This window comes from Hemicordylus capensis, chromosome 3 (genome assembly GCF_027244095.1).
Source record: "Hemicordylus capensis ecotype Gifberg chromosome 3, rHemCap1.1.pri, whole genome shotgun sequence".
Classification (NCBI taxonomy): Eukaryota; Metazoa; Chordata; class Lepidosauria; order Squamata; family Cordylidae; genus Hemicordylus; species Hemicordylus capensis.
This window is the reverse complement of record NC_069659.1, coordinates 88,923,575-88,940,606: the sequence shown is the minus strand read 5'-3', so window position 1 is coordinate 88,940,606 and position 17,032 is coordinate 88,923,575. Positions and strand designations below refer to the sequence as shown.

At 39.8% G+C, this 17,032-nt stretch overlaps 1 protein-coding gene across 8 annotated transcripts in view; it reads right to left on the bottom strand.

Annotated features, from left to right (window-relative positions):
- The window catches only part of ITSN1 (intersectin 1), a 197,407-nt gene that overhangs the window by 53,187 nt on the left and 127,188 nt on the right, over window positions 1–17,032 (bottom strand). For 6 of the 8 annotated variants that reach the window (XM_053307557.1, XM_053307556.1, XM_053307558.1 and 3 more), the window contains 4 exons: window positions 14,001–14,167; window positions 7,845–7,890; window positions 5,010–5,131; window positions 1,862–1,979 (listed from right to left, as the gene is read on the bottom strand). In XM_053307557.1, the coding sequence (XP_053163532.1) occupies window positions 1,862–1,979; window positions 5,010–5,131; window positions 7,845–7,890; window positions 14,001–14,167 (453 nt within the window). Of the gene's footprint in view, window positions 1–511; window positions 1,373–1,861; window positions 1,980–5,009; window positions 5,132–7,844; window positions 7,891–9,997; window positions 10,072–14,000; window positions 14,168–17,032 lie in introns of those variants that run through there. The other 2 variants (XM_053307562.1, XR_008319130.1) reach the window with 2 other exon arrangements.

Sequence of the window (17,032 nt, the reverse complement as noted above, 5' to 3'; positions counted from 1 at the left end):
GATGTGTTGGGCAAACCATTAGTTTATGTCTTCTCTGAGTTATGTTTTGGGATAGTATTTTAATATTGGACACCGTCTGTGTGTCACTATTTTTCTGCTGAAACAACTTCTAAATCTGCTGTTTACACTCTCATCCTAATAGGTCACTTGCACTAATCAATGAGCGAGCAATCAACCCCTTCTCTTCCACCCATTCCAATCAAAATCACTATTCAATGTTGATAATGGATTAAATATCTTTGAAAGAAATTTGCAAATGGCTGCTAAACATTATTTTCAAGTCTTACATAAAGATGTCTCCTATTAAATTCAACAGGATCTTGAACCACACCATATTACCTCACAACTGTGTTGTTGTTATTGTTATTATTAACATCAACTGTGTGGTTCAGCAGTAGAACATGTTGATCTCACTTCATTGCTATTATGTTGAAGGCCTAAAACTACTGATTTTTGTGATATGTTGAGAAAAAAAGGGGGAAATCTGATGATCAAAACACTGACCAGAAAATCAACATAAAGTAGTACCCTTTATGATGCACTACAATGTGATTAACAGCACAACCACTTATGGAAACAGATATATCTTAAAAACAAAACAAAACACTGAGCTGACATAATAAAAATATGCAATGAAAAGTGGAAACTGTCCAACATATATACATTCCAGCAGAAACAACTATAACGCTGAAGTAATACATTATGCTACTAAAGCAGAAGCTTAAATACAAAATTGTACTGTATTTCATAAAGTGCTAGGATCCATGCAGTCTTTAAGATGATGTCAAGCATGGTATCTCTACAGACACACACAAATCCATTTAAATAACTTTCTTTGCTCATGCAGCTAGATTCTTGACTCCACGAGGATGCCAGTCAATTCTCCCATTTCAACTGTGCAGTCATGATAGTAAGTCCAAACATTCTTCAGCAGTGTGCCCAGACCAGTGTTCAATCAGCAGAGAAACCATGCATTCTCCAGTCACAACAAAATTCCCATAACATGTAAATTCACCATCAAACAACTATATTCTCAATGAAGAGGCATCTTGCTCCCACCATTGCAGTTAATTTTCCCTGCTGAAGATTTCGAACAGTTGTGCTAGTTCAAGGGCTTGTGGACAGTACTGCAACAACAGTCCCCATTTAGAGATTGATATCCATTCCTCATCCTTCAACTGCACACACTTGAGTCAGTGTGTACTCAAGTGGGAACAGACACTGGTAAGAAGGTATTTCCCAGGTGGAATCTTTTTCAATGGGTAGTATATTCGGTCACCAAGCCTGCAAGGTCTATACATTTCATAATATACTGTAAATAATACTCTTAACAGAAAAAGGATTTAACACTAACTCACTGGATCACAGCTCCCTGCAAAGACAAAGGAAAAAATCCCGTGACTTAGCAAAATGTCCCAGGCAAACATATCCTTACACAACAAAATATTTCTGAAACATCTTAGTCACTAATTCATCTCCATAATCTAAAATGGTTTTCAAACTGTGTTCCAGAAGCTTACCAAAGGTTCTTCAATGAGGCTATCACCAACAATGGGTAAGCTTCCCTGAAAGACAGCTTGTTTGCCCTCTACCAATCTTACCCTGCAATGTGCAGCTGCAGGGGAGAGTTGGGTGTCTTCTAAGGTACACCCTCCAGTCACTAGAGGACAACAGAGACACCCAAGCCTAGCCAGTGCCCCACAGCAACTGGGTGTGCACTACAGAACATGCCCCCAGTCCCCTGCCACACACTGGGGTTCCATGGGTTTCACTCAGCAGATAAAGGATTCTCTGAAAGTAGGAAGTCTGAAAACATCTGATCTAATATCACAAGCAGCAACATATGGTTAGCATTACTTACCTGAAGGTAATGCTGTGGATTTAGGTGGTTCAGTTGGTGTAGTTTTACTAGTACCAGGGCTTAAGAGCTTCACATAGTTAGCAGGAAACCATCCTATCTGCCGTTTTTTCCCACGTGCCTAGTGAGAAAGTACTAGGAATGTAAATATGATGTAATACATTAAATGAATCAACAGTAAGATTTCAAATGTTAAATTGTTGGAAGTGTCAGCTCCAATTAAAAAAAAAACCCTAACCCCCCACTCCCATCAAGAAGAAGAAAAAACAGTTTGCAGCCTCTGACTGTAATACATTAATATAAAACAAAAATTCAGTTCATATTCAGATATTATACTTTTACATTAAAAGTGCCTCTACTGCACAAATTAAGAACGTATGAAGCACTAGATTCCATAAGTTCCATTCTTCTGCCATTTGTACAGAAATTAAGTCACATTTTGGTAACTTTAGCAACATCATGTAGGTTATCACAATTTTTAGAAACTAAACGCAAGAGTCTGCAGGCAATAAACATGAAGAAAGAGTAACTGACTGTTTAAACGTTTACTGAAATTTCTAGCTGGTATGGCCAATCTTAATGGGTAAGTGTTTCAGCAAACTATTTAGTATTTAAAATAGCTAGAAAATACTTTAGAATTCACTCCATGAATATGTCCTCAGCTAACATGGAACAGCAAACAACATGGAGTACCCCAGTCTAAACTCCATAACTGAAATAGTACTAAGAATGCACTGGGATATTTAAAGATAGTGAAGTCCAGAACACTGTTAAACATGTTACTATAAACCACCAGAAATGGACGTTTGGGACACTGTTTCCTCTAACATCTATGATGTTGTTGACTACAACTCCCAGCACATCTGCAGTGGCCTTTGGCTGGGGATTCTGGGAGTTGTAGTCAACAACATCTGGGAATTCCTATTAGAGGAGACACTGATATACACATACAGTCAATCTAGTGTTCTGTGACTTTGATCCAGCAGAACCCTAGAGTGAAGAAAGGGGAGGGAGAGGTATGTCTAGTTCTGCCCATTGCTAAGTCACCAGCAGAGAATAAAATGCAGTTCCAGAGGGTCACTTGACCCTCAGAAACAGCTTTTCAGGGGGCACTGGAGGGAGGCAGCAAGAAAGAAAAGGTGAGAAAGCCCCATTCTATAAATGGAATTCCCTTCACAGTTCTCAGAATCTAAGCCTATGTTCTTAAAAGAGTATATCAATAGTGTACTCCAAAGCATAGTTTTCCAAATAATGTTGAACATTTTTTAGCCTACTTTCAAGTAGGCTTATAAGATCACCCAGCATTCCATGTGTCCCCACCCATCAACTTTGCAATGCCTAGACCAATATGAACCAAATCAGGTACAGTTGAAGGGGGACACATAGGGACACCTCAACGGTGTAGTTTGGGATTATGTCATCCATCCCAATCCAAGATGGTGGACATGTAACCACTTGAGGCGCAAGTGGGCTAACTTGTGAACTGCTTAACCGATTGGAACCAAATTTTCTATAGCTGTAGGGACACATAGGGATGCCCTAATGGCATGGTGTGTGATGATGTCATCCACTCAAATTCAAGATGACGGCCACGTGAACATCTGAGGCACAAGCACGCTAATTTGTGGACTCCCTAACCAATTCAAACCAAATTAGGTACAGTTGCAGTGAGTGACACACAAGGACACCTCAATGGCATAGTTTGTGATGATGTCATCCACACCAATTCAAGATGGCGGATGCGTAAACCTTTGAGGCACAAGTGAAATAACTTGTGAACTGCTTAACCAATTTGAACCAAAATTGCTGCAGCTGTAAGGACACATAGCGACACCTCAATGGCGTAGATTGTGACGATGTCATTCAACCCAATTCAAGATGGCAGACATGCAAATTTTTGAGGCGCAAGTGCACTAACTTGTGGGCAGTCTAATTGATTTGAACCAAGATTGCTACAGCTGTATGGACACACAGGGATGCCCCAATGGTGCAGTTTATGATGATGTCATCCACCCCAGTCCAAAACGGTGGACGTGTGAACCATTGAGGTGCAAGTTCACTAACGTGAGGACTATCTAACCGATTTGGTAGAGTTGTAGTGAGTGACACACAGGGACACCTCAACAGTGTAATTTGTAAAGATGTCATCCACCCTGATCCAATATGGCGGACAAATGAACATTTGAGGTGCAAGAGATCTAACTTGTGGACCTCAATTTGAACCAAATTTAGTCCAGTTGTAGAGACAATGAAAGGAAAGTGTGCTGATTAGTTCTTCCTAGAACAACTTGTTTTCATGACTTATGGCTGAGCATGTATCAATTGTTGTATAGTGAATGTTCGCAGATGTTTGTCGCATGAATCCACATTTCTTCTCTTACTAATTGCTCAAAGAGAACTACAGCTCTTGTAGTCCTGATTATCACACAGAACAAGTGTACAGAGGACTCTAGCCCTTAGACCAAAAGCAAGAGAGTCAACCCATTTGATAACTACCTTCTATTGCTGCCCTAGGTTAACTTATTTATTTCTCACTACACATTTAATTTTTAAAATAAGGACAACTTTGTGCCAGTTCTTATAGACTGCATTTTAATGGCTACTTCTGTTCTCTAAAATGTAATGCCATTAAATGTATACCTTCAAAACCTTATTAAAACATAAGTGTAATATAATGCACACAGGATTGCCTTCATAGTCTGAATCATGACGACAGCAAAATCATCTCAACTGTGAGAGGTTTACCATCACCTCAGCATCTGTCTGCCTGTGTATTACTTCCACAAGCCAAAGTAGTTCACAAGTGGACTGCTATGCTGCCCCTTTTAAAACATTAGCTAAGCTCAAGTTAACAACTTCATGTCACATTGTCTGTCATACATGTATCTGAAATGTTAGTCCAAACTTGAAAAGTGTTGGCAGCTGAAGCAAAAGATGCGATCAACTTCAAAACAGTATCTAGAAATTAGGGCATAACTAATTTTACTCCTTTTTACAAAAATTTTCTTTTTCTAAAACCAGATAAAATACCTACAAACTATCAAATACTGTAATTGTAATTTTATTTGTAATACTTTAATGTTACTAGAGCTTTCAGTCTTTCTGTATACAGGTGAAAGGCTAGAAGCAAGAAGAAAGCACAGGGACTAACTTGGAGCTCTCCTTCCCACCATCCACCAGGATTCTTCTTCCTGATGAGAATTAGCTGACCAGGAGCAAGTGTAAGCTGTTCAGGACCTGTTGCTGTATATGAGGCAATAACTTGTGCTATTTCTGTTAATTCAAAAAGAAATATGTTCATGTATCATTACTCTGAAAAAGTAGGGTCATCTACATTTAACATAAATGCACTGTGCTTTTGACTAGTTGTTTAAATTTATTTATATACCATACAACTGACTAGTGTCAACCGACTCTTAACATCAAGGCTATTTTAATTTCATCTACACATTGCAAGAGATATGAATGGTTTCAATGTAGCCAGTACGGCTCATTCTTACAGCACACGTAGAACAAAACACCAGGGAACAACTGATCAACAACAGACTGCATGTGATTAGCCATGCAGGCAACTGAGGAAGGAGTGGCAAAAGCAAAGCAGAGAGTATTAGAGCTTTCAATAAATGGAAATGGTTTTGCTGCATAAAAGAGACTGTAGAACATTTGACTGCTCAAATTCGGACCTCCTGCAGATGTTGGCCTACAACTCCCATAATCCATGGCTATTGGCCACTATGGCTGGGGGTTGTGGGAGTTGTAGTCCAAAAACAGCTGGGGGGCCTAAGTTGAGCAGGCCTGCTATAGAACTAGGGAGTGGCTAGAATATGCAACCAAGGACTAGCTGGCAATTTTGGGGTATTAGCTCTGATACAAAAAGAAGTGGACCTCAGCAGAAACTTTACAGGATACCCTGAAACCAGGGCCTTCCACATGTGACAGACACTGGCATGGTACCTGTGGTGTTTTTGGTTAATTTGTTCCTTGATCCAGGCCAACCTTTGAAAGGGGCTTTAGTTGTTTGTATTCCAATCCTGGAGTAGAGGCGGGGCAACAAACAGCCAGCAGCAAGAGCACTGAAAAGCAGTCTGCACTTGCCTCTCTGTACATACTATTTCATTACATTAAACTATTAATATTCCTGATGATTCCACTCCACTGCCTTGAACTTGCATACCACAGCTCTTTCCCTTGGATTCTAAAGTACAGAGCACAACATGCATAAGAAACCACAAACACCTGTAAACATCAACAAAGTAGAATGACTTTTGGAGTGGGGGCAGATTACAAGACAAGCCCCATCAGAACTCCAGTAAGAGAGATCTGACTAGGGAATGTTGCCTTGTCCAAAAAATACAAGCAATATTGTAGGAATACAAAGTATAAGGAAATGTTTCTACAATAAGTAAATATCTATGTTGGGCAAAAAAAACCCACCACCACCCAGATTTCATCCTATATTTTCTTGCTTTCGGTTTTAATGAATCATTAGTTCTGGGTACTTTTCACTAACTTTCCTGCTCTGCTACCTGTGTAGAATACTGAAGGCTTGAAAGTTGTTCACACTAGAGTCTTTAAGTATCAAAAAAACCACATTATTGCTCATTACCATGCTTCTCTACTCTTTATTTTCAAGGGTCTATGGTAGGGATTAGAGAACTATATTCCCTTTCCTTTATGTTAGCAGGTTAGTGAAGTACACAGATTGGGCAGGGTCCAAACAGATTCCATTATGACTCAGTCCCATTAAAATTAATGGGACTTAAGTTAGTCATAACTAACTTGTCTCATTGATTTCAAAGGTGCTTAGTCATAACTAATCATCTGGATGCTGTCCATTAAGAAAATCAGTTAAATATAAATTTAAGTTCAAGCGCCTACTACATTCTTCCTACTTGCATAGAAACTGAAGATTAGAAGCATCTAAATAGGCATGTGCATGAAACGTTTTGTTTAGGCGGGAGCAGGAGATGAGTGGTAGCTTTAAGGAGCCTGCTCCTCCATAGCCCCACCACTGTGTTACCAAAAATAATGCATGTGGCTGCTTCCTTTTTCTTAGCAGGCTGCATGTGGTGCTAGCATGTACACGGTGTCCGTGCATGTGTGGACACCATGTGCGTGCCGATGCCACGCACAGGCTGCTGGGAACAAGGAAGCAGCTGTGCATGTTATTTTTGGCAACACAGCGCTGCAACCAGAATGAAGAGCAGGTAAGGACCTGCATACCTGCTCCTTAAAGTTACTGCTTGCCTCCTGCTGAAAGGTTTCAGCTGTGGCAGCTCAAATCATTTTGGTGCCTTGAATAAGAGGCACTGAAACGATTCATGCACATTCCTACATCTAAAAGATAACGTTTAGAAGTATAAATGCTGTGTTAAATACAACAAATGCATCTTCAAATTAAAAATTCAAGAGAACTTCAACAGAAGCATGGACCAACTGACAAAATTATCCTCACTGGTGTGTAGAATCATTCCTCAATTAAATTAAGCACATTTGCATCTGGGCAACATTCTTTCCAAGAGTTGTGAAGACAGCTGTCCAGTGTCCTCACCAAGAGCTTTCTGTGCCAATAAAAGCTTAGTCTTCATAGTGTAGTTCTAAATTTAGATTCTGCTACACTACTTGAATTTCTACTTCCTGTTAGCAGGTCACCCAAAGGACAGTTTTAACAGGAATTCTAAAAACTCAATGGTGATCAAAAGGTAAAGCCAGTCCTCAGCACTGTATGCTCTTAAAAAAAATTGTAAACTGAAAGTGAAATCGTAAGACAGGCCCAATCTAACTCAAATATTCACATTTATATTTCACACAGAAGTCTTTTACACTCAAGCCTCTACAAAAGGACAAAGATGTAAAGTATTAAGCTATAGGACACAGTGTTTGTCCTTTAAATGGTTATACCTGTAGAAAGATACAGGATTCAGAAGAGCAAGAATCACTGTTATTACACTAAAGTTATTTTAATTTTTTTCAGGATACAACTTACCAGGTTTCTTGCCTAAGCTTCCTGTTTTCCCAGCAGTTCCAGACACCTTTAAAAAAATAAGGCAACCTTAGACTTTCATAAGCAACTTTTGTATACTATGACCAGGATCTGTCAGCCCAAGGGAGCTTTGGTCTTGTGTTTCTTAGAAAGCAGGCCCCCATGCCAAGCTACTTTACCAATGAAAGGGAGTTTCAAAAGGCAGTGTGGTGTTCAAGTTTTAAAAAGAGGCAAAAATCTCATGACCAATTCAAGTCTGGGCACACCTAAACTCACTCTTTGGATTTTGATTAGATGTTTTGCTATGGAGAACTGACGATAGCATTACAGTTCATACATCTTTTGGCAGAATTTTTCACCCAATACTGTCTTAGATTACAACACAGATAGGGCTGTGAGTGCAAAAAAAATAAAAATAAAAATAAAGGTTAGGGGCCAAACAAAATAATTCTGGAATCTGTATCTATTGTGCAAATTGAGGGCAAATGTTCATATGAACTCCTATGTTCTATAATTTATTCTGCACTTTTTGCTGTTTTGCATGTCATAGAAAAGGGCAAGGAGCTATGCACGACACTGAAGTTTTATTTATTTTATTTATTTATTTTTACATTTATATCCTGCTCTTCCTCCAAGGAGCCCAGAGCGGTGTACTACATACTTAAGTTCCTCCTCACAACAACCCTGTGAAGTAGGTTAGGCTGAGAGAGAAGTGACTGGCCCAGAGTCACCCAGCTAGTTTCATGGCTGAATGGGGATTTGAACTTGGGTCTCCCCGGTCCTAGTCCAGCACTCTAACCACTACACCAAGTTCCATGCCCAACCCTGAAGCAACCTCTTGAGCTTCAGCTGCCTCTCTGGGTTCTAAGATTTCAGTAGGCTACAAGCATATAATCATAGCTATAAGGACTAGAAACTTAATTTTAAAAAGAAAACTAAGATCTTCTGTATATTGGCTAATAAAAAGAGCAATGAACTGCTGGCAGAATGAGCAAATTTACACTAGTACAAGGAATTAGCTTAGTTGCACTAAAAACCAGGGAAGTGCAGAACTGCAATATTTCACAATAGCACTCTTGCACAAATCTCCCCATTAAAACAGATGAGGTGTGTCACAATTGCACAACTGTTGCATAACCATGCTTGTTATAGCACTACACTAGTCTGGAGCACAAGCTCCAGACTTAGAGCAACTAGTGAGCACAAGAGTTTTGCACTAGTGCAAGGTCTTTCTGCAAGCAGTTAGGGACATAAGAAGCTGCCTTCTACCAAGTCAGACCATTGGCCCTATCTTGGAGATGCCGAGGAGAGAACCTGGAACCTTCTGCATCCAAGCATGCAGGTGCTCTTCCCAGAGCGGCCCCATCCCCTAAGGGATCTTACAGTGCTCAGACATGTAGTCTCCCATTCAAATGCAACCAAGGTGGACCCTGCTTAGCAAAGGGGACAATTCATGCTTACTACCACAAGACCAGCTCTCCTGGTCTTGTTGCTCTGGATGTTGCCCACTGAATTCCAGTTCAAATGCCACATTCTGTGCCGTTTCTATATCCCCACAACATCATAAAATGTATACAGTCATAATCACAGGAGAGACTTGACTTTCAGCATTTGTAGGTAAAAATCAATTCAGGTTTCACCAGCTCACAATAAACTAGCAAGAAAATACATTCTATAATATCAAATATTCATGAGGATAAGTCATAAGTGATTACATTTCAGTTCTTTTATGATTTCGTTCTGACTAAAGCATTTGAGCCTTAACATAATTACAGATGGTCCCTCACGGGGACCAAAAAGCACAAATTATATCGGAAAAAAGCAATAGTTTAAAGACCGGTAAAATAATTCAACCTTAAAATAATCCTTCCCCCACCCCCATACTTATTGTAAAGGTAAATGTAGATACCCAAGTACACAACATCTATATTAATTTATCTAAATTAGTTTTTTTGCACTTTTGATCTTTAAGAATGGCAGTCATCGTATAAGGCATCTGTAAGAACTAGCATGTTACATGATCACAGATGTGGCATCCAAAGTGTAAACAAAGCAATTTCACATACATGTAGGGATAGCACACATTATTATATACGTCTGCCACCTTTCCAAGACAACTTCAGAACAGTCAAATTAAAATACAAGTATCGACATGCCTGTTGCATGCTAGTTCTGTCACAGATGCTGTAAATGTGTGAAACAGTCCTTAGAGTACATGCATTCAGCAAATCTGAAAACCAAAAATACAAAGACCTTGTTTATTATTAAAATCCAAATCCTCCATTTTCTCAAGAGCATTTCCTTGTACTCTCTAAAATTAAGCTGTACACCTTTGAAGTACTATTCTACAGGAGTTAATTTTGCATTTGCAATAGCAGTGGAACAGATTCACACATTTACAGGGTTCAATGAGTTCAAGGCAGACCTAGTACTCTCACATTCACAGGAAGCATCATACCTGTCTTTTCAAGGGTGGAATAAATGGAAGTGGTATGTTCAAAGTGTACATAATATTACAGGGAGTAGCCAGGAGTACCCTTTTGTAACAGAGGCTGACATTAAATCGTTATGTATGATGGTACATAACATCAACTTCCACTGTGTAGTTCAAGGCAGGATACGGACAGCGCAATCCAAGCTTATTTACTCAAGAAGTAAGTGCTAGTGAGCTCAGTGAGATGTGCTGCTCCGTAGTGCTGTGTTCTTCACTGCAAGCCCCTGGAGCTAGCAGTGGCTCCCACCAACTCCAAGCGAAGCTCCCAGACTGTTTATTAAGCCTGTCAAATACTCCACACGGCCTGGTACTGTGCAGAGCTGACCATTCCCGCAGCACTTTGCCCAGCACCACTGGAGCTCCTTTAAGGGAAATTGAGCCCCCTCAACCCCTAGCACCATCTTGAAAAGTGTGCACGCAGCCCTGGGGAGCATGGTTCTTGTCAGCACTTTCCCACAGAGCTGTATGATGAGGCAACACTGGGAAGGGCTATATTTCATAGAGGTCCATGTCACAAGCGCATTCCAACATGGTGCTGGAGCTCAATAGGGATCAGTTTTTCTTAAGCACAAGTCCCACTCCAGTGTTCCCTCTAACAGGGATCCCCAGATGTTGTTGACTACAACTCTCAGCTGCAATAGCCTTTGATTGGGGATTATGGGAGTTGTAGTCAACAACATCTGGGAATCCCTGTTAGAGGGAACACTGCTCCCCTCCTCCACCAGTGCTGGGGAAAGCACAGCTCTGTGTGGATGTTAGCATGGTAGGAAATGGCCATCACATTGAGGATTTTTTGCTGAAGTGGTCTCTGCTTGGAAAATAGTGAAACTCACTAACTAGTAAATGTGTACACAGGACTGCAACCTTAGACTCACATTTTTATCTTGTGCCGAGAATCAATTTAAATCAGCTGCACACTTCAAAGCCACACGTCAGCTACAGAAGCACAGAGACACCTTCTACTCTATTAATGGGAGATGTCTCTGCATGTTTTCCAGGATCTCTCCCCTCCCACAGCTTGAGCAGTATCTCACACTGTTCCCAAGGTCCCTCAATCCTCAGAGCAGCTTTTCTGACTACAGGAAGGAGAATGAGTGGAAAAGAATTGCTTCCATTAACTCTTCATTCTACACGTGCTACTGTGGATGCGACCCACTGATGTCTACATATACATTCTCCTTTTCATACACTCTTCTATGCTATACAGGATAATGGTATTACATTTTTACTATCTTTACTCCAACGGCAGGAGGTTCTTCTACTTAGAGTTAATTTACATAGGTCTCACATTAGGTTCTACAATTCAGTACTGTGGGAATAGCTACCATTTCCAGGACTGAACTTAACCACCCTTACTAATTTCTTTTGCTCCTGGCACTACAAGAAGTGATTGCAACCTTTGCAGATACCACCTTGCCAGTAAAGTGCCAGGAATAAATTCTGCTGGCTGTTGCAACCACAAAGAAGTTTCAAATACTCTCATGCAGATGGCAACACAAGAGTATCCAAGTTGTCTGCCTCAAGGCTGAAGAGAGCCTGTGGCAATCATGATGATCTGTATTAGACAATTTTGCTCTGCAATTCATACAATTTTGGGGCAACTTTTTAACATCCATAAGGAATTCATTTTGTAAATTGTCCAAAATAGTTATACAATTAGAGGTACACCTAGGTAGTTTGGAAGCCTGGACCTAAAGGCCTTGCGGGGTTGGGGGACCACCCACCACAAAATAAGCTACAATGCACTATTTCTTAAACCAGAACATGCTCAAGAAATGCTGGACATTTCTTTTCATTTTTAGAAGAAATTCTTAATAAGATACTTCCCACAGACATCCATCCATCCATCTATCTTATTTTTAAGTATGTACAAAATTTGAAATATTTAAAAACCACAGATTAAAATACATGACACAATAAAAATAGAATAAAAGTGATTTAAAAAAAAAAAACCATTGTGAAGGACCAGACTTCCACCTGGAAGTCTGGTCCAAAGGGTGCCTCTGAATACAATCTTTGTTGTCTCACTGTCAGGTTAAAAGAACCTATCTGGCAGAGGAATGAAGTTCCTGAGGAGCTGACACAACAGTGATTAGAAAGGAACTGAGGGGTTAGGTGCTCTAACCAGCAATGCTAACGGCCACAATGTGTGGGTGGAGGCAGAGCAGGCGTGTCAAATGGAGATGAAGAATTATTCCGAGGGAGAATAGGCACTCTTATCCCTGGACTTTGAGGCCAAAGTCCAGGGCCTCCACACCCCCTGGGAGCCCCCACATCCTCTTTAGTCTGTCCTGGGTGGTGTGGCCTGCACTGCGCTGGATGGCCAAGTGTGACTGTGACCTGTACAGGGTGCTTTAGACACAGGGGGGAATGGAAAAAGAAATATGTGGGATGGGAATATGTTAAAGGCTTGTGGGGGGGACCCCAAAGATATTTAGGTGATAATGCTTAATTTGCAGGGGGGGGTTTCCAAAGGCCTTTAGGTCCAGGCTCCAAGATTACCTAGGTGCACCTCTGCGAGGGAGCTACTGCACAGGTGCACTACCCATACTTTTGAATGAAGCATTAATAACAAAGAAGATCCAGCATATATTCCCCAATCCTCTGTCAATCTTCCCTGACTGTTGGAAGCAGCTTTGATGCCTCTGTGCAGTTCTTTGCTCAACATGAAAGAGCACCTCCTGGCAGTCAGACCATGAGGGGGATTGCAGGACAGAAAAGAGAAGAGCAAAGATGAATCCTTCTCCTTCACAGCACTAATTTCCTCCTGTAATATTTAACCACGTTAGGATACTGCTATCTTTGACCAAAAATGCAAAGGCATCCACTGGCTCTTGTGAAATTTAATCGGATTTCACAACATTCAGTCATATTGGTCTGCTTTGGAACAATTTCAATAGCACACGCAGCATTTCTTGAACAATGGAGTCAAGGAGTTAAGGGAGGAGGAAGTGCATGAGTTCAATTTGGAACACAATCCAAGCTGGAGCTATCAAACAATTGTTTCAGTCCTGGCTTGTTAAATCACAGCTCTGCAGTGAAGTCAGAAACTGTGGTTTAATTCTACCTTATAAACTAGGATGTGAAACCAGATAAACTGGTTTCACATCCTGGCTTGTAAGCTAGAGTTAAACCACAACTTCTGGCTTTGGATGTGCAGCGAGCTGTGGTTTAACAAGCCAGGATGTCCAGTGGGGCATGAGACAGAGAGAAAAGGAGGGGGAAGAAGAGTCCATACTGATTTGGGCTTACATTCCTGATTGAACTGTGGTTTATCAATCAGTTGTGTGACTGAGTCATTGCCTCGCTCCACTGACTCATAACATTTATTTTAATGTCAGTGCCAGGGTAGGTTGGAATGTGTTTTTTAATTGGATTTTAAATGCACATCTTCTTGAATCCTAATGCTGAAAAAATGACAAAAGCAGTAACAATGATAACACTGAATGGCAGCAAGCAACCATTCTTTTTTCCTGGTGTGAGAGACATAGTATTTATAGAATCAATTGGGGATTATTTTATGCATACATTTGTTTCTCCTCACTCCAACCCCATTATTCAATTAACATATCTGCAATATACACTACAATAGAAGCACAAGAAGAAGACAACTGTAAACAAAATACATTTTTGAATTAAAACGTGTATGTGCACAGGCACTTTACCTCAGAGTCTTTGAGCCTGACATAGTTAGATGGAAATACTCCAGATTTATCACCCAATGTTCCTGTCCACCAGTCTCCATCCTTCTTGGTAACAAGGATTAAATCCCCTTGTTGAAATGTTAAGTCTCCTTGTTCAGAGCTTTCATAAGTGTACATGGCAACATATTCTAAAAAGGGTAGAAAGATTCAGAAGTGAGAAATACCTGAGAACCATCAGTTCATTTGCAAGTTTATTTCATCAAGAGAAGCAACATAAAACAACCTCACTCAGACATAATGCCAAACTACAGGTGAAACTCGGAAAAGTAGAATATCGTGCAAAAATCCATTAATTTCAGTAATGCAAATTAAAAGGTGAAACTGATATATGAGACAGACGCATTACATGCAAAGCGAGATAAGTCAAGCCTTAATTTGTTATCATTGTGATGATCATGGCGTACAGCTCATGAAAACCCCAAATCCACAATCCCAGAAAATTAGAATATTACATGGAACCAAGAAGACAAGGATTGTACAATAGAACAATATCGGACCTCTGAAAAGTATACAGTGTACTGTGCTTGATTGGCCAGCAAACTCACCTGACCTGACCCCATAGAGAATCTATGGGGCATTGCCAAGAGAAGGATGAGAGACATGAGACCAAACAATGCAGAATTGCTGAAAGCCGCTAATGAAGCATCCTGGTCTTCCATAACACCTCATCAGTGCCACAGGCTGATAGCATCCATGCCACGCCGCATTGAGGCAGTAATTGCTGCAAAAGGGGCCCAAACCAAGTACTTAATACATATGCATGCTTATACTTTTCAGAGGTCCGATATTGTTCTGTTCTACAATCCTTGTCTTCTTGGTTCCATGTAATATTCTAATTTTCTGGGATTGTGGATTTGGGGTTTTCATGAGCTGTACGCCATGATCATCACAATTATAACAAATTAAGGCTTGACTTATCTCGCTTTGCATGTAATGCGTCTGTCTCATATATCAGTTTCACCTTTTAATTTGCATTACTGAAATTAATGGACTTTTGCACGATATTCTAATTTTCCGAGTTTCACCTGTATGGTTCGATGTTAAATGCATGAACAGGGGAGGAAAACTGAGTCAAGACTCAGGCTCATGTGCTCCCTCTTCCCCTCATGAGTTGCCACCGACTTCCTGTTTGCATCTGAACACAGTGACAAGTCCTACTATGCTCCTAAACTAGGATTACATGGTGGCCTGGGATCCACACTTAGGAGCAAGTATCAATTCACCTTTTCGAATACAATGGCAAACTATGGTTTGCTGGCAAACAGAAAGACAATTTTAAAATTGCAATGCATAAGAGAACATGTAAGCCTCGAATTTGGCTCTCTCCTTGGCTCTGCTCACGCATGTAACACAATGCCAAACACATGGCTACAATCTCACTTGTACTTTGGAACTTTATAAGCCTCCAGCATTCTCTTGCCTCACAAACCAACAAGGCATTACTATGGGGCAAAATAGAACAACATGGCCTAATTCAGGGGAGCACACTAACTTTAATACTTATCTATCTATCTATCTATCTATCTATCTATCTATCTATCTATCTATCTATCAAATTTGTATACCGCCCCAAACTTTTGTCTCTGGGCTTTTTACAATAACATTAGATTAACAATTAACATTTACAATAACTTAGCAAAGGACTAAAATTTCTGTAATGGTATGCAATGGTGAGTGAATTTTTCTTCTCCATGAGTTATCAAAAGGACAAAATGTATACAGATTATAATTATTTGTATAAAGAAGTTTTACGGTAAGTACATTTTATTGCTTTAGCTGTTTTTGATGAAAAGCAGTAATAATTTACACAAGTACAGTTGCACACTTTAAATAGTAGATAAATAGTTAATAAATAGTTGATAGATTAAAACATTAGCTAATTACAAAAGGGGCAATTTCAACAGGCAAGACTAAATATTTCTGTATGCAAGAGATTTAAGGATTCCTGCATTCATTTTCTACACAATTTTGGTTCTAATATGTTGTTGTAATATGAAATTTAAAGAATATTTAAAATGGGTTTTCATTTTGTTCAAACGATTGGTAGCTTTTGTCTCAGTCAGCTATTGATTTGTTTTGAACCAAAAGGTTGGTACAGGCTATAAATAAGAGAGGCGTTTTCATTCTCTCACTTCTTGCAATATCTAAAAAGACCACATATACTAATGTTTAAATCCACAAGCATTTGCATATGACTTAAAGCAGTCATAAGTCAGATGACAGAGTAAAAATTTTTTATCAATGAACAGCCTTAGTATAAAATCTTTCTACAATGTGGCTTAATTTTGATACACACTTTTATCAGCCAAGCAGTTTTTTGTTGACACATGGAGCTCGCCTGTTTCCAAGAGCTTTCCATTCATTGCCATGACGTGGGTAGCTCCACAGGCAAACGGATGCGTGTATATGGAGCTCCCCTCCCCCACCAACGAGAACAGTAATGTCTACAATTGCAGGAACTGAATGCTCTTATCAGAACACACAGGCCTGAATAGATTTATTTCCTAGAACAGAATCCTGAATAGATTTACTTGTGCAGACTGCACATTTCTCTCTTCAAATCACAGCAGCATACAATTTTCTACAAGTAATGACAAGAAGTGTTATAATGTCATTAATCCCAAAGCAAAATTTAATAGGTTGAAGCAGCATGAAAAAATTTCAACAGGAATTGTAAAACAGAACTTTAAGACAGAAAATCTGGTTAATTCTAATGTAGAACTACAATGAAAAACACAGATCCCCATATTTTCCATAGTATAACAGAAGCTATATTATCTCTATAACAAGTATCTTACTACTTTTTAATATGTTTTTGCATTTTTTGATATTTTATCTTTTAATTATGTTTTGTTCCCTGCAAGCTGACGTGCTTGGTTAAGCATGGTAAGGCAGGGCAGCTAACGGGGTGGGGTGGCCCTGGGGCTGTGAATATTAGTCTCACTCCTAATACAGACAACCCCCAAAGAATCCAAAAATATCAACGCATTAAA